The 24,090-nt window shown below is 31.1% G+C and overlaps 3 protein-coding genes across 3 annotated transcripts; 1 reads left to right on the top strand and 2 right to left on the bottom strand.

Annotated features, from left to right (window-relative positions):
• Nucleotides 1-906: 906 nt before the first annotated feature.
• LOC101514132 (zinc finger CCCH domain-containing protein 11) lies at nucleotides 907-6,659 on the bottom strand. The gene is made up of 8 exons (XM_004497396.4): nucleotides 6,267-6,659; nucleotides 6,076-6,160; nucleotides 5,817-5,957; nucleotides 5,641-5,729; nucleotides 5,282-5,470; nucleotides 5,067-5,197; nucleotides 4,753-4,855; nucleotides 907-1,397 (listed from the first exon to the last, which is right to left on the bottom strand). The coding sequence occupies exons 1-8, from the start codon at nucleotides 6,432-6,434 to the stop codon at nucleotides 1,215-1,217; spliced, it is 1,089 nt and encodes a 362-aa protein (XP_004497453.1). The 5' UTR covers nucleotides 6,435-6,659; the 3' UTR covers nucleotides 907-1,214.
• Nucleotides 6,660-11,624: 4,965 nt separating this feature from the next.
• LOC101513787 (DNA topoisomerase 6 subunit A) lies at nucleotides 11,625-13,392 on the bottom strand. The gene is made up of 2 exons (XM_004497395.4): nucleotides 12,787-13,392; nucleotides 11,625-12,563 (listed from the first exon to the last, which is right to left on the bottom strand). The coding sequence occupies exons 1-2, from the start codon at nucleotides 13,291-13,293 to the stop codon at nucleotides 11,817-11,819; spliced, it is 1,254 nt and encodes a 417-aa protein (XP_004497452.1). The 5' UTR covers nucleotides 13,294-13,392; the 3' UTR covers nucleotides 11,625-11,816.
• A 6,490-nt stretch (nucleotides 13,393-19,882) lies between these two features.
• LOC101513480 (probable adenylate kinase 1, chloroplastic) lies at nucleotides 19,883-23,469 on the top strand. Its single transcript, XM_004497394.3, has 4 exons — nucleotides 19,883-20,294; nucleotides 21,959-22,099; nucleotides 22,463-22,735; nucleotides 22,990-23,469. The coding sequence occupies exons 1-4, from the start codon at nucleotides 19,992-19,994 to the stop codon at nucleotides 23,131-23,133; spliced, it is 861 nt and encodes a 286-aa protein (XP_004497451.1). The 5' UTR covers nucleotides 19,883-19,991; the 3' UTR covers nucleotides 23,134-23,469.
• Nucleotides 23,470-24,090: the final 621 nt, after the last annotated feature.

Raw genomic sequence — 24,090 nt, 5'->3', positions numbered from 1 at the left:
TCTCTTACCTTGAATGAGGGTTATTTTTCTTAATCTAAATTTTATTTTTTGACCTTGGAGGGAGGCGTGTCTCCCTTAACCTAAATTTTATCTTATAAAAAAACCTACAAAACCAAAATTGAGTAAATTTACACAGGTGAAAAATAAAATACCACCAAAATATAAAAGCAAAATTAACATGTATTGCTTGGAATGGAATATAATTTCGATGACTTTTTTTATTGAAATTGTCATAATTTAAATGTGATCAACAATATATCTTAATGCACAATTCAATTTATTTTTACTTATAACTCATTCTGAATGGAATAAGTATAAAACATTTACAGTTATTATCTCAACTCAATGAAACATTAATGTGAATTTATGATTTATTCTTTGGAAATGAAGGACGGCGCAACACTCAAAAGCACTTAGATGAGGTGATAAAGGTCTCTTTCAACTTGACCAAAGATTCAAGGTTCAAATTCAACCCTAAAAATGCAACTGTTAAATTTCTTGAGGGAGAACTTCATCACTCATTGTAATCCTTATCCAACTTGAGAAATAATACCCAACTCACTGACAACAAAACTGAAGCACGGCTCAAAAAAATTGCTTGCCAACTGATCTTCATGCATTCACTAGTTTTCTTGCGGGTTGTCTTGAACAAAAAGTAAAGTAGCTGATGAACTTAAATAAAATTGAAATGAAGAAAAGGTGACTTGTGCCTTAATATCCTTACTTCTGGATGCAGAATTTGTTTAATGATTAATTTGCTGTTTCAAAAATTTGAAAGACCAATTCATCCAACTCCTACAATTTCAAAATCCAAAATATTAACTTGCTGTATAAATATCCGTAACATAACAGCAATCACTTTATGCTATGACTTCAAGAAAATCACACAACAAAACAATATCGAAGTGGCCTTTGCAAAGTGGGGAAACTCAAATAACAAAAATTAGGTACAGTTTGTACAAAGACTACCCATATTCAAACAACAAAAACGTCGGTCACAGGCCCAATGAGGGACCTAACTACAGAAAACTGAATGATACCAAACTATCATCATTCATACCAAATGCGATATTGCAAAGTGATTTGAGTATCATCAAAGGCTTCATATAAAAAACCTCCTCCAATGCAAGGAGTGCCAGAGGCTAGAAGCAAATGATCTATTGTTCAGCAGAGGCATAAAAATATCACATCGAGGTCAAGATTAATTATCAGGATTAAGCTTCAGTTCCTGCTTCCTTTATTTGGATTGATGTCTTGGCTAAACTTGCTTCCAGTTCATTCAACTCATCCAAGTCCAATTCATCATCATCGTCATCAATGTCATCGGGAAGTTCATCATCATCAGCACCACCTGTTGATGAGGTGCTGGGACCATTATTAGAAGCACTCCCAGTCCCCTGAAGTTGGATCCAACAATTAGCAAAACAAAATATATGATAAAAGTATATATATAGAAAAGAGATACCATACTTTAATACTAACCATTCATTTTAACTTCATGTCAACTAAGAGGGAAAATGAGACAAGAGAGCTAACCTCTAGAAGCCACTACCCTTCCTTGGAAATATAATATAATATATTCATTCCCATCAAGATTTCTTTTTTTTTTTTAAATTGGCTACTGTTACAATGTTAAAAACAATGTTATTATATTTTAAAACTATGTCAGTCTTTTAGTTTAATTCATAGGATCATTTTCTAATCTTAAAGTATCATAGATTATCTCATAAGATTCTATTTACTTGGGATTAGGAGTCTTGCATTCCTATAAATAGGTTTTTTTTAGATAAGCCATATAAATAGGGGTTAATGTTTAGTTCTTCAGTACAGGTTAGTTATCAAGTCAGTATCAAGTTTATTTTTTGAATAAAGTCAGTATAAAGTTTATTTTTTGAATAAAGTCAGTATAAAGTTTATTTTTTGAATAAAGTCAATATCAAGTTAATATTAATAATATTACACCATAATCATATTCAAAGTCTTTATTATTTCTCTTTTCTTTGTTTTATCTAAAGCCCAAAACTTCAACATGAAATCAGAGAGCAGTACCATCCTCTGTTACTTGTCCTATCACTATTCTGCTGATCCGATTGAAGGGGGGTATTAGAGTATTAGAAAATAACTTATAATATCCCTATAATAGGTTAGATTATTTTAGATTTATATCATAAGATCAATTTCTAAGCTAAGAGTATCTTAGATTATCTCATGAGATTAGTTTTCAAATTCCTCAGTTAATATCATGATCTGTTTCCTTTTACCCTATTTATTTAGGGTTACAATTCTTACATCCCTATAAACATGGCATAGTGTTTACTCTTTGTGTCAAGTTAACAAGTTAATTAAGAAGTCGGGGATCAAGTTATTCAAAATATTACACCATAATCATATTCAAAATCTTATTACTTCTCTACACCTTATTTTATCTAAAACTCATAACTACGACATCTATAATCAATTATTTTGGTAGAGCTCCATGACCAAAGGAAATGGAATACAAGCATTAATGAAAAGCATTGGACTTGATTAGAGTTTAACTCTGACGCCAACCAGACCAGCAACCTAGAAGCAAACATTAATGAAAAGGCACATGAAAGGGTTATCACCCCCTTCGTCTTCTCTTTCATCCTTCCTTTCACCCAAAACTCTTGCTTCCATTTCTATGCTAACACCCAAACAATGACTAAAGATACATTTTATATCACTTGTATATTGCTTAGAAACAAGAACTGGCTCTAATTGTAAACTTAATGCAATACAAAACACTCTCCATGTCTTATAGAGTAATTTGGCAATACACTTTTCAACTACCTTACAAGCAAAGTAGACAACATTATACAATAATCTCACGGCATTTTTGTTTTCTGCTAGAAGGACCCCAAACCATGGTTGTTAGAAGTGAGACCTAAATCGTCAAATCTTAAGATTTCATGCATTTAGTTTTATCTACAGTGTTAGAGCACATGTGCAATTGGTGGAGAGACCAGAGCGATCAGCGCGCAGAGGAAGATCACAAAATCGTGAAATCTGCACACCACTTTGACCAGTTTCACGAACTGTTGACCCAATTCGCACCGTTTCGACCCGATTCCCACCTTTCGACCCAATTTTGACCCAGTTTTAAAACAGATGTTTTGGCCCAGTTGCGCACCTCATCAGCTTCAAATTCTGCTCATTTCCCATAGAGACAAATACACTGATTCAGCAACGTGGGACTTGGTTTTCTTTCAATGATTAATTACTTTCCAACTTGGGAATTTTAATTCCTTAAATGACTCAATCATTCAATTTCAGACTCCCTCATTCTATTTCTTCTATAAATTCTTCTCATCTCTACAACTCTCCTCATCTCTGAAACTCTCCTCATCGCTGCAATTGCTCTTGCAGCCTCCCAACTTCAATCATGCCTACATCTGTTCCTGATGCTTGCAGTTCTGGTTCTGTACCTCCCAGAGTGCAGAAAAATGCATCAGGAAGCAGAATGGTTCTGCAATTTTAGATGTTTTTAGATGATGGTGATAGGCTTTGGTTTTATATTTGAGACAGTGTTTCAGCTTGTGACTTTTTTTGAATTAATGAAAATTTTATTTTAACGTTATTTATCTTAATTTTATGATATAATTGTCTATTTGGTGGGATTTTACGTTCCGTGTTACGATCCCACGATCTATGCTTTTTCTATATCCGAATGATCTTTGGTGGGATAGAGTTTGACAACCATGCCCCACGACTCTTGTACCTTTTTCCAAAGCCATGCTTTTGAGATTCTAAACGGATTTTCAAACACACATTTAAAAGACAATTTGCTATAAGGTGCCAGCTCAAGAAGCATAGGTAGGCCTAGAGATGATACATTGATTACACCCCACAATGTCGCATGCAAAACCATAACTTGCATGCAAAATTTATAGCTCAAGGCATGATATAGGAGACTCCACTCCTAAAAGCCATTTGCATTAGGACTGCTCATGCATCGAAAGTTACACACAAGCATGGTAGTCAAAATCCCGATCCAGCACGTAGGATCCCAGGATTTTATGATCTCGCACCCCTTTCCAATGTTCGTTGTTGAGCAGAAAACCAAAACGATTCTGAGTGGTTCAGCATGATATGGATTTGCTACTGTTTTGAAGTTTTTAAGTTGTTTTGTTGACTGTTCTGGAGGTTTTTAGTTGTTTTTAGGTGTCATTTGCTCATTTTCTGAGTGTTTCAGTTGTTTTATGAATCTAATGATCCCAAACTAGAGTTTCTTGAAGTATTTTGGGTGCGATTTGAAGTTTAATTTTACTAAATTATGTTCTTTTACATGCATATATATAAATCTATATGCAATATATATGAATTTATAAATTTGGTAGGATCTTACGATCCGTGTTACAATCTCACTATTCATGAACTTGTGAACCTTCCCCAATCCTGCATAGGATCTTGATTCTGACTACCTTGCACACAAGCCCATGCGTACCCTAATCCCCAATGTCTAAACTAAGATACAATGGACCCAAAATCAAAGTTGAGCAGTACAAAATATTTGTATAAAACTTGAAAAACAGGATTAGTTTATTAATAACATCATAACAAAAAGGACAGTTATTTATGGCAAATTTGGCCATAAATATTTTCCAAATTTGCAGCTGACAAATTTTCAATTTGAATAAAGCTGCAAAATTCCAGACATATTGCAGCTTTCAACTACATCCATGAAAAATGCATTAAATTACAGAGACAGATAGACAGGAAGAAAGAACTTACATTCTGTTCAGTTTCATCAGGTTCTGGTTCTCTTTGGTACTTATCATATGCTTCAGCATCATCCACAAACAAGCTAGCATCTGACAAAAACAGCTCACGACCACTGCATTTAAGGAGATAATACAACAGATGATTAGGCACACAAATAAGCTATCAGCTTTTGGACCATTCATTTGCAATATCCTTTTTAAAAACATGTTCAACAACATGCAGTTCCTTAACTTTTCACTTTATTCCTTGCGTAAAGGAGAGGGGCCATCCAAACACATTCATATGTGAATGATCAGGAACAGATAATGGACATAGTGGCATACCTCATGCGGTCATTCTTAGCTCTCTCAGCCTGTTGGGCAGCCAAACTGGCATCTCTCTCATCCATCTTTTTCTTCTTCCATTGAAAGAATAACTCAGGTGTAATAGGAGTTATAGTTTTAACTTGGGCACGCTAAACCATGTTACGTATTCTGTTAGAAAACATGATACAATAATAAAACAATGTGACTTCTAATAAGGGGAAAAAACAGTTCACCTGGTTCTCAATCTCCTCCTCGATTGTTATTTTATCAGACTCTTCCTCTAACAAAGCCTTCATTTGGGATTTTAAAACATACCCAGGTGGAAGTGCATGTCTATAGTGGCAATTCTTACCACCATTAGGACAGGCCCAAAACCAACCATATTGCTTTCTCTCTACTGCATCCAAAAAGTGTTTACATACCTAAACAAAGTACATAAATGACATACAAATGTTATTTCTGGCTGCATAAGTCGGATCAAAACCATGATTTGAATAATGCTCATAAACAATCAAATATCCAAAATAAACCATCAATAAAGAAATTGAAAAAAATCCAGTAAAACAATTATCATAATTCCAATAAATCATACAATGTCAGTTGGTTTGTTCTGATTATACTCATTTTTCTTCGACTCCACCACCTTCTCCAAGGTCTCTTGATCCCAATCTTCCATAGTATCTAACAACACAAGACCAAAACCAAAAAAGTTAGAAAAAACAATAAGTAACAAAAAGAAAAAACAATCAAAATCAATGAACTGCATACCCTCATCGCGCTTATCACTGTAAATATCAATCTTTTCCCCTTTCCTCTGAATATTCAAATCATGAGAGAATTTGCATTTGAAACCCTTGGCACACTGACCCACTTTAAAAAACTCACATAATATGGACTTGGGATCAACACCTAACCAAATTCATATATATAATTAGCTCCCACCAACACTAAATAATATAAATCCATTGAATTAGATATAAAATTAAAAAAAAAACCGTGAATCAGAAAATAAGAGTGAAATGATTACCAACTGGAACTTTAGGCTGACTAACAGCGATTTTGAACAAATCATTCAGCTCTTTCTCCTTGGCCTTCTCTTCCTCCTTCTTTTTCTGTTACCATAAAACCATTAAAGAATGAAACTTTGATGTTAACTTACTAAGAAACCCTAAACTATGATAAAATGATATCGAATAATGACGTTAATAATTGCTATACCTTGGCATCGGTTTTGGGATCGATTTTGGGCTGAACAGATTGCTTGAGATTCTGAACATATTTCTGGACTTGTTTGCTTTTGTTTTTGTTTTTGAGACCGAAAGTTTTGTCCTCAACAACCTTCTGCTTCTTCGCTACATCAGCTTTAGATTGCTGCTTTGGAGGCATCTCGTATCGGCATCAAATATTCGATAAATTATGTGTAGTAGTAGAAACGATTCAATCAAATTTGGGGATGATAATCAAATAATTATTACAGGAAGAAGAAGATGTGAGCAATTCTGGGGGAGATAGCTGTGTGTATCTGCTGCAAATGTTTGGGCTAGGTTAGGGTTTGGAGTTTTGGGTTCGAGAAGTTACGGATAATGTAATTCCCGATATACCCCCGTAATCACAGTGCACATCACTTTGTGTTGGTGAAAATGGAAGCCACTTTAACAAATGGTTTCAAAATACCTTTCTGCCCCTAAAACATAGTATACATATATCCTTTACCATTATCATAACAATGACTCATTATTTTAATTTTGAATTTAGAACATCGTGTATATGAATTATGGTGGTATTTATTATTTTTTTATAAATAAAAAATATATATAAACAAATGATAAAAGAAATTATACTTTTATAAATTATTATATTTATTAAGTATCGATATATTCATCATGATCACATATATAGAGGAGAAAGTATAGAATAGAAAGTGATACGAGCAATATTAATTAGAAATTACATTACTTATGATAAATGTATGCCTCGTATGTGTATTTATTTCACTTATGATTAAAAATGTCGAAATAATAAAATTTTCATGAAAAGGAATCGAAGGCAAGGAGTCCCTCTCCCCGTTCTTATTCCTGTTGCAATAGAGCGATGTAACATTAAGATGAGTAGAGTGGTGGAACATTAAAATTTTGTTGGGTTCAAATTTGAAAATCAAGAAGATCAATCTTCTCATTTGTAATACATTGATGATACTTTCATATTAGACAAAAAAAATGAGAAAATGTGAAAGTTAGTAAAGCAGTGTTGAAATTGTTTAGAATTAGACTCAGTTACTTAGAGGTAGATCCTTAAATGCAATTCATTTGGAGACAACGAATGGCACGCGCATGTTGTTCATTTCCTTTGATTCATCCTTTTATTTTGTTTCCTTTTAATCTGCTCGCTTCCTCTATCTTGAGTGCTTCCTCTAATGCTGGATTTTTTTTCTAATTTATTTTCTGCACATTCAATTAAATTATCAGTGCATTAAATTGTTCTCACAAAATATACTTTGTTATCAACAAAACAAGATAAAGAATTGTTCTACAAACCATCAATATTCTAACAAAACCAATTATTGATCAATTGATAGAACTTTGATACGTGACTTGATAACTTGAAATGCAAGAAAATAATGAAGTAAAGACATTAAAACACCAAATATTAGTAACCCAATTCGGAGCTATTCTCCTATATTTGGGGGACTGAATCTAACTTCAATGTTTCACTATGATTAGAGGAAATTACACTCATGATAATTTGTGAACAATTCAACACCATTTCCTTAAGTTCCCCATCACTAGTGTTTGATTTCTCTCAATTTTCTCTATTCCAAAATACTTGTGAATGAATTAGTGTGTTCTCTTAAACTACATATGCAATGTTTTATAAATTAGTCATTAGAGTTACAAAATTGTTACAACTAGCTAATCATCTCTAACTAACAACTATCTAGCTTAACTGAGTGACTAGAGCTTGCAGTCAGTCAGCTTCGGATCAGCTTGACTAGCACTGGTTGGTTCAACAAGTTGTCTAGTGCATGGTTGGTCCAGTGCAAATCTAAGCTTGTGTCGGAAAACTCATGAGCTCACAAAATTTGTTGGGCCATTAATATTCAATAACAAATAACAAAGAAAGATAATTTATCAAAGAAAGGTGTTTGGGGTGGATAGATCCTTATGTCCACTAAACTTTACTGAATATGCTTCCCACTTATTATTTCTTTGTCCATCTTTATATTGAATTTGGTATGACCTTTTTTATTGGTTTGGTGTCAAAGCTAATGTTCATAATTAAGTTGCACCATATTTGGAATGTTTTGTTGGGCTTCTCGACAGTGGGAGGATCTTACCAGACCATATGATTTTGTGTGTGTTGCCTCAAAATTTTCCAACATATAGTGGTAGTGATAGATAGAATAATAGAGAAATTAAAAGTTATGTGAAGGTGGCTCCAAAGCAAATCTAAGTGCTTCATCTACTAATTGTCAACAATTGTTGAACAAACCAAGGGCTTGTCTAAATGTAATCACATGGATCTAAAAAATGGTTAGATACTCTGGTTAATCTATGCACTCAAATTGATGATGTTGTGTGGGTTACTCATTTTGTTTTAGGTTGGACTTTATGGTTAACAATTCACTCCAAAAATCAATTGTCAACTTGTGAGTTCTTTGATGGCAAAAGTGGTTTCTTTTTTATCTGTTGGATTTAGAGTGAAATATTCATCTTGTTTGAAAAATATCCGGGGTGGTTGTTTTTTAGGTATATTTTGATGATTCAATATGTGTTGTAATTGAAGGTAGCATTGAACTTGTAAACTATTGTTTGGGCTTATATTATGTCATTTTGCTAGTTGAGTAATTTCACTTTTGCTTTGGAAAAAAAAAACTTGAATGGGAGTTTGGATAAAGAATTTCAGTGACGATTTATTAAATAAGAATTTATATACTACTTGTGTTTACTCAACTATTTACAGGCTTGATTTACATATATATAAATTACATAATGTGGCATCATAGATGACTGGATCTCTTAAACAAATGCTTATGAGTTCAATTTCAAGTCGACATGCATGAAATATAATCTCTTGGAATATATGATATGAAACTCTTGATTCTATTTGGATATTTTAAAATCAGAAAAAAAAAAAAAAAAAAAAAAAAAAAAAAAAAAAAAAATCATAATTAAATGGAGTGGAACGAAGTGGGATGGAATTAAAATTCCATTCAATTGTTTGGATATTTTATAATAAATGTTCATTCCGCCGTTTGGAAAGTGGACGAAATTGAATGAATTATAACATTTTTATTCCATTATCATCCTTATTTAAAAAAATATTATTTACTTTTTTTAACTTATATAAACTTTTTTCTCTTATCATTTTCAATCGCTAATAACAAAAAAGAGGATAAAAACAAATGACTGAATCGAAACAATATTTTCTTAAGTTCTGTTTGGATAATTTAAAAGTAATCGAGCAAAATGGAATGCAATGAAATGGAACAGAATGAGACATATATTTCATTCTATTGTTTGGATATTTTATGATGGAATGCAATTAATTTCTCATTCCATTGGATACACCTCAAATTTGGGGAATGAAAAATTGGAGAAAAGAGTTTCATCATACTTAGGGCTGGTCCAGGGGCCTCCAAAATTTTAAATTCTACAAAATGTTAGTTATATATTATCAACGTTTATGTTTTACAATAGTTTAATGACAAAATGAAATGTTTTTATGCCATTATAATTAATATGGGGTGCATGTTGAGCATTAAGCCCACCTTGTCGAGGACAGTTCTTTTGCCTTTGTTTGTTATGTGTGCTAGTAAAAACAATAACAAATAAAACTTATCCAATTAAGACATAAATTTTATACTGGCAATGGTGTTGCCATTATCAATGCTAAGAAAGGGAAGAAACAATCATTTGTTTTTTTTATATAATATTCCTACATTTGAGTAGCTCTATTTCCTATATTGTTTCTATGGTTGTAAGTTTTTGACGGAACATAGTAACATCAGGGAGATATAGGAGCAGAGGATTAATGTTCATAGAAGAGGATTGAAGAGAAGAAGAAACCCGATGAAATAAAAAATATAGGGATAGTAGAATAATAATTTAAGGGTGAAATAAATTTTTATTTCCTAAAAATTTCTACACAATTGGACAGATTGTTAATACTTTCCCTAATAAGAAACAAATATGGGGAGTGGGAAGCATTTGTTCTGATTTTCTTTGTAATCAGTTTCATATTTTCATTTTAATACGTGGTTTTGCATATTACACCACCTGTTCATTTCCAACACTAATCGTGAAATTAGTCTATATATATTTATATTAGACTTGATTCAAAACGTCATTTACTATCCTATCTACATAAAGGACTTCAACTAATTATGTTTATGGATTACAACAAGCAAGCAGTGCAGTGGTAGATTGGCTACAAAATATCGTGAAAAAAGTAGCTGCAATGTTTTCAGTGACTATTTCTCTAAAAGTGAAAAATGAACGGGTAGAAACTGAAAAAAACTGTCTTTGAATGCCGTATAGAAAACTTTGAAATTTTATAAATGCTATACAAGTACCTTATAAATACTGTATAATTACCCGTGTGAGCAAGATCAAAATTTAGTTTATTGAAGATGCTCTAACAAAAAGCAAAACAAAAGATGGGTGAATATAGAAGGTCACATACCTTGCTTCAAGTAACCTTTCTCATACCAGATATAACATTAACTAGACAAATGAGGCTTACTCCTGAACACACATTACATTGCTGCAATTACAATTGATCAGCCATTTGTGGTTAATTTCTTATATATTTATGACACAAGAATAACTTATAACTAAGAGAACACACAAACTCCTAAAAGAAAAGTCTGAAAGAGAAAAAGAACCCAATGAGAGGAATACTGAATCACTGTTACATAATTTTTCTCTAAAACATTGTACATTCTTTATTACCTATGTGTTTCATTACTCTTGAAAGGAAACCAAAAACTATAAATGTTCCAACTTTTAAGCATGACTAATTCATATGGATATACTTACCTCTAGTCTACCTATTTAATCTTCACCATTAATCAGCAAAAGAGCCATTCAGAAACCAGAATGGTCACTGCAGATTTTGTATTGCCAATCGCTTCCTTCCAGTAATTACTTCTGGAAAGAACAATATCAAAGCTATAAACATCTTATTTCAGAGATAGTTGACCAATCAACTGCAGATTCTGGAGCACAACAACCAAAGGTGTCCATAAACCTTGCTGATAGATGGCTGTTTTCCACAACTGGGCAACAATTAGCCAAACCATAATCAGATGTATTTTGATGATACCGTTCATCAATCACCACAAAAAGTGTTGGGGTTATCTCAGTATACAACAGGACGGTTAGTTTTTCAATTTCTTTTGCAGAGTTGCACTAGCAGTCATCAGACACAATTGCTATAGCACTACTTTCAGTTCAGAATTATAAGCAAAATCAAGAGAAACTCAAGCAATCCAGAAACACTCAGGTTTTTGGATTTCACTAAAGTTGGTCCCCTGTTTACTGATGCATTGATAAGAAGAAAACGATAAGACAAAAGTTAAAAACTCGGTCTGAAAAATCATAGACCATTAACATGATCTTTTGAACTGAAGATACTGAACAATTTTTTAATGGACGATAATTAGACATTCATCCACATTCCACTGTAAATTGGTGCTACAGCACATCACTAAGCTGGTGAGACACGTTATGAAATAACCAGCATCTAAATTCTTAAATGTTACATTACTCACAGCCAATCCTGCTGCTGCAATTTCAATGGCAAATAAACTTCAGAAAGATATTGAAAACCAAAGGTGCTCAAAGCCTGTATTTCAGCCTTCTGCTTAGTTTTAACCATCAATGTCAATTCCTCAACCCAACCAGGATTCTTCTTGACAAAATCCTCCTCCAACAAGTCCTTCCCAGTCTTAATATCCTGCTCAGTCATAGGCAACCTACACTGTTCGGGTATCTTGTACTTGTCCAAATCACTAGGCCTAACCCCTAGCCATTTTATATCAGGGGTGGTCAAGTGAGCACTGTCGTAGGACATATTCTTCGACCCACAGCCATAAACCGATAAAATCTTTAATCCATAAGGATCACTATCCACAAGAGCCAACACTGGAAGCTTCAACTCAGTCTTCATCTTCCTCAAGAACAGCCTCGTGGAAACATCGGGTTGCCCCTTTGCCGTCACAATTATACACGGAAATCGGTTGTAGAACCTATCTTCAGCCAACCTCATATAAGCAGCATCCTTCTCCACCAAGAGAATGAACAGAGCATCACTCGACATATCCCCAACTCTATCTATATTCGGCGGAATTGCCTTTCCACCCATACCCATTTTGGTGCAATCAATCATATCTCCATTGTCACTGAAAATCAACCTTCCCACAACCACCCCTTTCTCCGCTGCAACAACATTGAGGCTTGAACGTGTGCAGCCCAGCATGCACGATACATCATCCAGAACTGCATCAGATTGGATCTGATTCATCACCAAGAAGTTCAATTTTCATTATTTAATCGAAATTGGAGGAAAATTTAGGTTATTTAGGACTAGTAAAAAGGAACCAAATAAAATCATAATAAAATAATGATAATAATATCAAATGAAATAGAGTAAGTAAGTTGATTATATTCTAATTAATTTAATGATTATGCCTTGCGTAACCAAACATGTCCTTGGAAGAAGAAGAAGATGATGAAACCTGATCTTGAAAGAGCTTAACATCTGTGTAGAAGAGATCACGCTTGGTGACATGTATCCCTTTGAGGCAAAGCTGATGGATGAGCTGTACAATACGAGCAGTAATAGCAGATTTACGAACAGTAGAGATATTAGCAAAAGGACGAAGAGAAGATTTCTCCTTAAGAACGATACGGTCAAGTTCAGGAACATAAAGCTGATTAGCGGAGGAGCGAGAGGGAACATCGAAGGCGAATCCGTTGCCGGAGAGGATAGAGTGAGCGATCTTCAAGATAAGGGATTCGATGTTAGTTTGAACGGAGGAGAGGGAGAGGTCTGCGACTTCGCGGCATGTGAAAGGGAGAGAGAGGTCTTCGAGTGTTAGGGTTTTGGTTCCTGAGGAAGATGAGCATGCGTTTTTCAATTGTGTTAGGATTTCGAGGATTGCTGAATCTGGTTTCAGTTTGTTTTTGAAGGGGAGTGTTTCGTCGGTTGGCTCTGTTCGGCGGCGTTTTTTGTTGTCTGCCATGGATGAATCAGATATGTGCTGTGCTGTGCTGTGGGCGGGAAACTGATTGTCAGCTGCTTCCTGCTTGTTTGGGGTTTCGATTTGGTGCTTATTGCTTCTTCATCTTATTTGGTTTTATTCTTTTATTAATTTTTTTATTATTTTATAATTGTTTTTAATAATATAAAACATAAAATCGATTTCTTAGAAGACAAAATTTTCACCAATAATTTTTTTTGGAGAGAAATATAATCAAACGATGGTGTTACGAGTAATATGTGTGCATTCAAATAATTGAGTTGGAAAATATGTAATGTGTTGCAATTAAAAAGTGTCTAATATTTTATTGGTTAAATTTGATTAATTAAAAATAATATTATTAGAACATAAAATTTAATATAAAGTAAAATATAAATATAATATCATAAAATATAAAGAATCGTGTGTTTTTTTTTCATAAAAAATCAAAGTATTGTATTTATATGTTATCATATATTTTAATAATATTACTTTTTGATTAATTATGATTACATCGTAAATAAATTACTTTGGATAAAAACAAAAAAGTAGATAAATTACAGAAATAATAAAGTAGATAAATTTAAGCAAAGAACAAAGGAAGATACTTCGTATATATAAAAGTGTTTTGCAGCTCCCATCCCATGTAAACCAATGAATTCAAAATACATGGACATAAAAATAAAAAATTCATTAATTACTTTAACAAAATGAGGCACTCATAAGTAAGGGGTTTAATAAGGTGTTTTTTAAGTATGAATTTAAACTCTTATCGAGAAGTTTGTCTCTTATTGAGAAGTCCTTGTCAGTAATGAGTTTACTATAAAACATTGTCATGGAGGCATGAAGATTAAAAGCTGGAACTAGGGATCGAGCAACAACTTATTGCAGAGCTTACACAACAAAAAACTGATGAGTTGCCCGCAATAAAATAAAAAAATTACACTCTCAATAACAGTGTAAAAATTATTCCAAAATCTGGTTCATTTATTCGGTAAAAGACATAAACTAAATCAAGCCACCGAAAATAGTCATGCAATCGAAAATAGTCGTGGACTATAGGGGTAAAGAAATTGGATTAGATGTTGAATGTTGATTCAGTGGAGGACAATTATGTAATTAACGTATCAAAATTGAGGTACTCCTTGGGGTACACCCCAAATTTCATACTTTCACTTTATATACACTACTAGTGTGTGATATCACTCTTATGTGAGACTTCTTATTTTTCAATTCACAAGAGCACTAACTCCCGTTAATGTCATCATTCTTTTCAACAATCTTTTATTAAAATCATCATCATTTGTCAACGTACAAACGATCAATTGATAGTTGCAGGGACTTCGCAATAACAGACTTTTTGTGCTCAGTAAAATGAAGCCATTAATAAAATGTCATGTTCCAGGCAGATCCATCGTTCGTTGATAATGTCATTGTTGCGTTTGAGATTGATCATGCCACGAAGAACAAATATGGTGGAATCTTGGGCGATGTGGCTCTTAAACTTATGTTACCGAAGCTTTTGATTGAGTTGACTAGAATTACTTGCAATAGGTGATGCAAAAGCTTGGCTTTGATGCACGGTGGATCAATTGGATCATGTTATGTGTAACCTTAGTGAATTACTGGCATGTTATGTGTAACCTTAGTGAATTACTGGGTATGCATAAATGGTGACTTGGTTAGACCTTTTTGAGTTTATTTGAATTATATTTGATGAAATTTGTATTATATTGAAGATATAATTATTAATTTTATGGGTTTTGTTTGAAAAATTTGATAATTTTTTTTGAATTTTTGTAAAAAAAAAATAATATTGTTGACATTTTAAAACATAAAATATCAAATTGTCACTTAAAATTAAAATAAATGACCAAATCGAAAAGAAAAATAAATAAATAATTACAACGTTAACTAAAATTAAGTTAAAGACCATTAATGTAATTTAGCATTTTTTATATTATATATATGATTTAATTTATATACACACTCTGAGTATAAATAATATTTATATTGTCAATCAATCACAATAATTAAATCATTATAAATATTTGACTTTTATTATAATTATTAATATCATTTTTAATATTTTAAAGTGTTGTTAAAATTCCTTTATTAAATGTTGGGTATCAACAAGTACAACACCTTCTTCTCACAGTTGTTAATTTTTTTTAAAATTTTTTTTTTATCGAATTGGTTCAAAATACAAATGAACCAGTTGTTGACTAGTTTTAGCGGTTGTTCACTAATTTTAGCGGTTGTTGACCTATTTATATAATTTTTAACTAAATCTTTACTAATCTGAATTTCGTGATCGATTATCAGTTGAACCAATTGAAGTAATGAGTATGATATGATTTTCATAACATAAAAAAATATCAAATAATCTATTTTAGATTTAAGGTGTTACATTGTTCAAACCAAACTCTACAATGTCAAAACATAGATTTTTCCTTTAATAAGTTAAAACTACCTTTGCATCCAACTCAAAACTAACGTGATTAATTCAACACAATCGTCCATACCATTGTTTGATATAGGCCAAAGACTTTTCCATTTCCATCATAGACATTTAAAAGAAGTGAGTAACACAATGTTTTTGCAGAAATGAATTCTCCATGTTTATCCCTTAAGCATAAATAGCCACAACATCTTGATCTGTAGTAAAACTCGTTTCGATGTTACTTGTAAGATAACCAATTAATACATCAATTAAAAGAAAAAGAAAATAATTTATTTAATCATTTGTGTGTTCACAATTATTATTAATGCAAGTTAGAAGATTGAGAATTGAAAATGGTACATGTAATTATGTAATATTAATTAAAGTTTATAAACAAAACTAATTAATATTATTTTAAAAATTAAAATAGTATTTTATTTTAAGGTAACTTTTATAAATGAACCATTCATCATGAAATAGAAGGAATAGTAGATATTTGATGCTAACCATAATCTAAATTTAAATATTCATCTCAATAATTCCATAATGTATTTTTTTTTTGTACTACCATGGTGTATTTTGTTTCTTAAAAAAGACATGTGAGGCGTACAAGAAAGATAAAAGAATATCCTTAGGATAACATTGCAATGAATGCCAACTTGAAAATGACAACAACAACAAAACTTAAAGTTACACAGTTATTTTACTATTATGAACTTCTTTTATAATTTTCACATATATAATTAATAAACATTGGTAAGAAAAAGTATTTTTATTTAAAATTTGTATTAAATATATTACTTTTTTTAGGTGTATTTTAAGAGTGATAATTTCATTCAATTATACATCATATATCCAATCCATTCATTACTTAATACAAATTTTAATAGATTGAATTTAATCCATCCAACTTCTTTTTTCAAAATCCAACAGATCACATAAAAGAAAATTAATTTTAAGAAAATATTATATATTTATTTTTTTAAATTATTATAAAAAATCATCTAAGGAATTTTTTTAATAATTATTTTAAAACTAGTTAATTATAAAAATAGTTTTATTTATCGTGTTTTGATAAACCGACTTAAAATTTATTATTCTGAATAGTGTTTTTAGAAAAATTAAAAATTAAAAATATTATTTTTTATTACTAATATCTTTATTATATTTTAAAAAAGCATAATTTAAATAATGATTTATTTATATTATAAAACAGAATTTCATTAAAAAAATGAAATTCTCTTAGTTAAAAACAAATATTTTTTGCTGAAATAAAAAGACATAATTTAAAGTTTTTCATTATTTAAAAATAATAATTTATTAATTATTAATTTAAATATGAAAGTGATCGGTGATGGTCAGCCACACGTCACCACCTCTTTTATTTAATTATTCGTTAATAAATTATATCTATTGAAAAATAATAAACTGTTTTTTTTAAATGATATAAAAAACAGTTTTTTAAATAATTTTTTTAAAATATTTAAAAGAAGTATTTTTAATATTTTTAAAAAAGATAATATTTAACAATAAAATAAAAACATTTTTATCAATATTTTAAAAAATAGTCTTTTCAAATAATTAATTAATTAATTTTAAGAATATTAGAGAAACCATTATTTATTTTTTTACAATAAATAAAAACCATTATTATTATTATTGTTATTATTTTAGGTATACGATTATTATAATTTTAAAAAAAGTTATTAAGTGATTGAATGGATATTCATTTATTAAAGTGTGACAGTGAATAGATTGGAATTTTTTTTTTTAATGAATGAATTACATTGAATTTTTTTTAAGAACTTTGTTTTTGTCTTATAATAGATGGTAAATGTCACCATAATTCATACAATTGTGAGGTATTAAATTTGAACCCGAGACAAGACGTTAAATCTAACAATATTAATATTTATTAATAGAATTTAAAAAAAAAAATTAACAAAAATGTGTGTTGTTTAGATGACTAGTGTTTAGCCTCTTTCGTAAAAGATTTTAACTTTCTTTACTATGAAATCTATCAAATTTCTTTTTTTGGTGTTGGCTTAAAAAAAGTGTATTTTTTTTATATAAGCCTCATTATTGGTATAATTGTTAGATAATATTATTATTGATTGTTAGTGATAGTTTAGTCTTTTTTAGTATCTGTTGTATATACCTATTATAACATTAATATTGTAAGGTTGATTCATTTTGATATAGAAATTCTTGATGTATTTTATTTTTATTGTTATTTATATATATATATATATATATATATATATATATATATTATATGTGAAAAAGTTTGAAATATATTGTATCCTAAAATTTATTTATTATTTTATATATAAAGTTAAATTGTAAACGAAAATATATTATATCTTTACATTAAGGAACAAATTCTAAATGTATTATAAACAGAAATATAAATTATATAACATAATGTTATCTTATTCTAAATCTTAAATATGTTTAAATGTAAATATAAATAAAATCTTCTAAAGATATTCAGGTGTGTTATTCTCAACAACCCTAACCAAGAGTCGTCAATTTTTTTTCTCTCTTTTATGTTTCTATTTGATAACCATTGTTAACATGGTATCAAAGAGTTTTGGTTGATTTTGAAATCTATTGTAAGATGGTTCACAATTTTTGTGATGTTCGAGACAACCCATTTAGCGACCCCATACTGTTTTTCTCCTTTTACCAGGGTTTGATTTTCTCCCTCCATTTATGTTTCTGACATAACTGTATTGTTCTGTTTTCGACGTAGTTTCTTTTGGTTCCTGACTCTACCACTAATATATTGTCTAATTTCTTTTGTTCTCAGTGATTGTGTTCATCATATTTTCTATCATTGTTTGCTATAGCTAGCAATAAGGATGATTCTTTGCAATATGTTAGTGTCCACCTTATTGAAGTTATTTAATGAAAAAAAATCCGAAAGGAAAATATATGTACTACATTTATCCCTATATGCAAGACACTCTTGAAAATTTCGTTAGCTTATTTTTATAAGATCCTATTTAAATTTTCAACTAGATTAAGTACTTTTTTTTTTTTTTTACTAACATAACCCTAATTAATTTACTCATTCTCTATAATCAACAATAAATACTAGCTACGATAAAAGTGTTAACTAATTATCTCTCTTAAATGATAAACTTAAAAAAAATAATATTAATTATTAACAAATTTAATATTATTATCAACTTTTTTTAATCTTGTGATTTGATCGATGAATTCTATATAGAGACGAAAATAGTAACATACGTGGAGTTATGTTGATGAAACTTTCATTAAACTTACAAATATAAAATGATGAAACAAAATATGCAAAACAATTGAGAACATGAGATATTAGTAGTTCAAAAATAATTATTTGGATTAAAAACTCAGATGATCAATCCATCTGTGTGCAATTAGTAAAGTATGATACTGCTAAAGAAAGTTGAGATTATTTAATAAAATTGTATGTCGATTATAATTTTACAAAATGGTATCACTTGGAAAATGATATTCATGTGAAATTATGTTATGTCATGACTAATTTTGTGGGATCAATTGATCTCTACAAAATCAACTAAATTGAAAGTTGTTAGACATACATTAATTAGAGAGTTGGAACATTTGGTTTAGTTTGATGACTCTTTGCGATAATATTGAGAATATTTGTGAGAATATTACTCCTATTCTCATTGTTGAATCATTAATCACTGAATTATTGACAGAAAAAATCATAATTTTAAAACTCACTCTAAAACGCCAGATAAAAAAATCATATCTACTCGATATGCAAAAATCATAATATCTAAAATTAGAGAGAACAAGTAAAAGAAAATTTAATGGTCAATCATCTAATATTACTTGGTCCATTATCTAATATTACTCCTCCACCTCCTACCACTATACTATTGGCTCTAATTCTAGTCACGTATACCGATATGAAACTACTCAAATATATGATATTGGATGTGTGCGGCTACCAATAGAACGGTAGTTATGGAACAAACAACGACTTTTGTTTTGCAAATGATAAAGTAAACTCTAATGTATTTTGCACGTGCCCGCACGGCAAAATTTTAAATTCGTAAAATAATTTCCACGGTAATTAATGTTCTCCTTTTCTACCCTCTTAATAATTGAATCCTAATGGACAATTAATAATTTGACATATTCAAAGCACAACTTTCACCTCAAATTATTAATTACTACAACGGAGTTAATCAATCTTGCGTTTTTGGTCAGCTCGAGTCTCGTTCCTGCAAATATTCCCATGGCGGCCGTCACCCGCCTTACGAACCGCGCGTCCTTCCTCTCTTCTTCCCTCGCGAGAAGATATCTATCTTCCGACCTCAACTCCCACGCGCCGCCGTACAACTCTACGCCATTCCGCCTTGTTCCTCCGCGCGAAGAAGATCATAAGAACAGCCACGTGCGGTGGGTCTTCCTCGGTTGTCCTGGCGTCGGGAAAGGTACCTACGCTAGCCGCCTATCTAGTCTCCTTTCTGTTCCTCACATCGCCACCGGTGATCTCGTTCGCGAAGAGCTCGCTTCCTCTGGCCCCCTTTCTTCTCAGGTTTTCTTCTCCTTCTTTGAAACCTTCTTATTATTCTCTACGTGATTCGTTTTTTGCTTTTAATTTTTACTGATTGATTTCTAACTTGATGATTTGTAATTGTTTCTTATCATATGCAAAATTAGTAAGTAATTACTATAATTCTTTCATATTATTTAAATTTATGTTATGTTTCTCTTGTACTACTTAATTTTTTTTTTGAGTGTGTTGTATGTCTATAGTGATTTACTTTAAATGATTATTGTTATTAATTATTGTATATTTGGCATAAGAACTTGCAGTTGTATATGTTAGTTTAATTAGTGGGATTGGAATTAAGATAATTTCATGTGTATCTGTATTTCACTTTGCAAAGCAACTACTGCTACTAAAAGAAATTACCACAAAAAAGCAACTACGACTACTTGTTAGTGTTTTGTCGTTTGGTAAGTGACTTTTTTATCCAAGTGCCCTTGGTTGTAGTAAGTGGTAGTTATACAATTATGTGATTCTATAAACTAGATTGTCCTATGTAGAGTTAGTGGCGAAGCTGGAGTATCATGATTCATGGATGTCATTGATTTTGGGGGACCATTTTTTATGTTTTTATTTTATTTTATCTTAAATAAAGGCATGTTGTGAGTTTTTTAAAAATTGAGGGAACTTACCACCAGGCACCAGCCTTGTGTGTAGAGTTGTCTGGATCCACTACAACAAGACATGTACACATCTAAAAGAAACACTAGTTTTATGCTGTTTAAAGGTATATTTCCAGACAATTTATGCCGCCTGATAGTAGACTTCCAAAAACTAATGAGTTCTTTTAGAAGTGGAGTTGAAAAGTAGCACTAAATGTTTATCTATCCAACTGGGTAGATCTAGTCGCATGTATTGATAGGTTTTGAAATCCATGTGTTTAGCCTGGTAGGAGGAAGGTCTTCAATCTGGTTATGTGGGGAAAAAATTGGAAGTTTTAATACTTTTGATTTTGTGAGAAGTACTTCTGGAACAAGAAATATTAAATCTTACAATAATTATTATGTATTTTAGACAACAACTTCTTGTATCAGTTAAAATTAATTATTATGTATTTCCATCTCAATTTGGACATACCTCCCTAGATATCAAATGGCTATTACTCATATGCTAGTTGTTTTGGTTTGAAGAAGAAAACTAGTTATTATAGTAGTGTTATGTATCTCGATCTAATTTATACCTTGGACTAAGAATGAGTGCTTCTGTTGCTCTAGTTTGTTACTCGCCACTTTATGCTTTGATTGTATCTCTCAGCTCCTTTTACTCATTGTGTTCTCTTGATTGTTATTAGATTTGGGCATAATTATGTAAATTTAATTGCATGTGCAATGCATTTCTTGCACTATTGGAAAAATCTACCTGTCCTCCAAGCTAGTAAGTCTAAATTTGGAAGTTTATACTTTAATTTTCATTAAACCATATTAATGAAATGAAATATTGAATGCTTCTCTTTTTTTATTTTTTCGTTTGTAAGTGATTAAGGTATTAAATGTTTTACTATTCTTGATAGCTTAACAATCAATTTCGTGAAAATGGTTGAGCTTTGATTAATACAGTTATGTTATTTCATTATGTCATATAACTATTCTAGTAGTTGTTCCTTACTATGATTACTGCTCTCTGATTTTGTAATGTTTGGTGTGTTACAGCTATCAGAAATTGTAAAACAAGGTCAATTGGTGCCAGATGAAATTATTATAAATTTATTGTCAAAGAGACTTGATTCTGGGGAAGCTAAAGGAAAACTGGGATTTATTCTCGATGGTTTTCCTCGAACAATAAAGCAAGCAGTGAGTTTCTTCAATCTGATACCCAAAAATGTAATCTCCAATGAAAAATAAATGAACAAATTTTGCAGGTTTGGATAATATGCTGATTTCATAAGGTACCTTATTTAGGTTCCTTTATTTTCCTACCTAATCAGCTAGTACTTGTCATCAATTTTTTTGAAATACTTTTCCACAATTGAATTACTAAGTACCGGAGGTCTCATCTGATGTTCTTTTTATTTCACTGTGTATCTATCTATATTCTGCGGTCGTCCTGTGATGTCTCCTGAACCCAGTTACTATCTAAACAAGTAACCTTGTGTTCTCTCGTTCAAAATCTGTTATGTACTCTAATTGGCTTTTTTTTTGTTTTTTTGTGCTCAGGAAATATTGGAAGGGGTGGCTGACATTGACTTGGTTATAAATCTGAGGCTTCGAGAAGATGTACTGCTTGAGAAATGCCTAGGTAGGAGGATTTGCAATCAGTGTGGTGGAAATTTTAATGTTGCTTCCATTGACATCAAGGCTAAGAATGGGAGCCCTGCAGTTGTCATGGCTCCACTTCTTCCTCCAACGAATTGTATGTCAAAGCTCATTACTCGATCAGATGATACTGAATCAGTTGTCAAAGAAAGGCTTCGAATATACAATGAAACGGTATTTACTACTGCATGTTATATCATCATCATTGTTATTGTTATTCTGAGCGGACGTCCAAAAGAATAGCTGCTTGAGTGACTACTTATTTGAAGTTTTATAGTTACCTTTATAATGAGAGGCTCACGAAATATCTGAATAAAGTTGTATACAAGTTGATGTTTCTAGTTACCTGTTGCTCATAACTACTTTGCTATACGATGTTCGCCATATTTTATAACTGGTTTAGGATTGGTTTTCTATTATGGTTGCAGAGTCGACCTGTGGAGGAGTTTTACCGTAGTAGAGGAAAATTATTGGAGTTTAACCTGCCTGGAGGAATCCCAGAATCTTGGCCAAAGTTGCTACATGCTCTCAATCTTGATGATTATGAGGATAAGCACTCTGCTGCAGCTTAAGGATAGCATATAGTAATAATAATAATGTACCATATTTTATTCTTTGCATGCATATATTGTATGCTCGACATTTTTGTAGGAAAGAGAACCAAAGAAAAAGGATTTCTCTATTAGTATTATTTTCAACCAATAATGATATTGGAAGTGTTGTAATAATCTGATAAAACTGATAGGATTGGGTCTTCTTTTCTTTTTAAATATGGTTAAATTGGAGGGATTTCAGTGCTTTTGAAATCATTGTGAAGGTGTATAGTTGCTTGCCAATAAGCTTGTGCATCATATTGCTGTATAGTTGTAACTTGAATGGAAATAAACTAGTAATTTATTTCATCATTACATGCTTGAGATTTAGGTAAGGCTTTTACTGAAGTAGCTTCAAGAAAATGCAGGTTGGAATTTGTTCTATCTGTGAGTCGTGACAATATATTTATTTATTTATTTTTGGTCTCGATTTGAGTGTAATAGGAAATCTCTATTTCTGGCAGTGATATGAATATCATCTTCCCCTGGTTGGAATTATTTCCCCCTTCAAGATTAGTTGGTTTAATTATGAACTGCCTTGAAGTTTAAGGAAATGGAAGTACATATATACTACAAAAGCTCAAAAATAGAATACACAATTAAACATATTCATTAGTAGTAATCAAGTTTATTTAGATATAAAAAATAATAATCTAAGTTCATTGCTGCTAATATCCAAATTCAGTATAAAGCTATCCAAATTCATATGACTAAATAAAAATATTTCCCATTACATATGCTGTCGCATCTAAACTATATATTCATATTTATGATTAAAATATTATATTTTGTTTGCTTAAGTATATTTCCTGTCATATTCATTTTCATTATATTCATGCATATTTCTCATAAAAATATTCTTTCGATTTAGGATACAAAACTTTTTCCTCATTATAAAAAATTTCTTTATATTGCTTAAACATTTATTTATCTCAT

Source organism: Cicer arietinum, chromosome 4 (genome assembly GCF_000331145.2).
Source record: "Cicer arietinum cultivar CDC Frontier isolate Library 1 chromosome 4, Cicar.CDCFrontier_v2.0, whole genome shotgun sequence".
NCBI lineage: Eukaryota > Viridiplantae > Streptophyta > Magnoliopsida > Fabales > Fabaceae > Cicer > Cicer arietinum.
The sequence above is the reverse complement of the archived record's forward strand: the minus strand, read 5'-3'. Positions and strand labels throughout refer to the sequence as shown.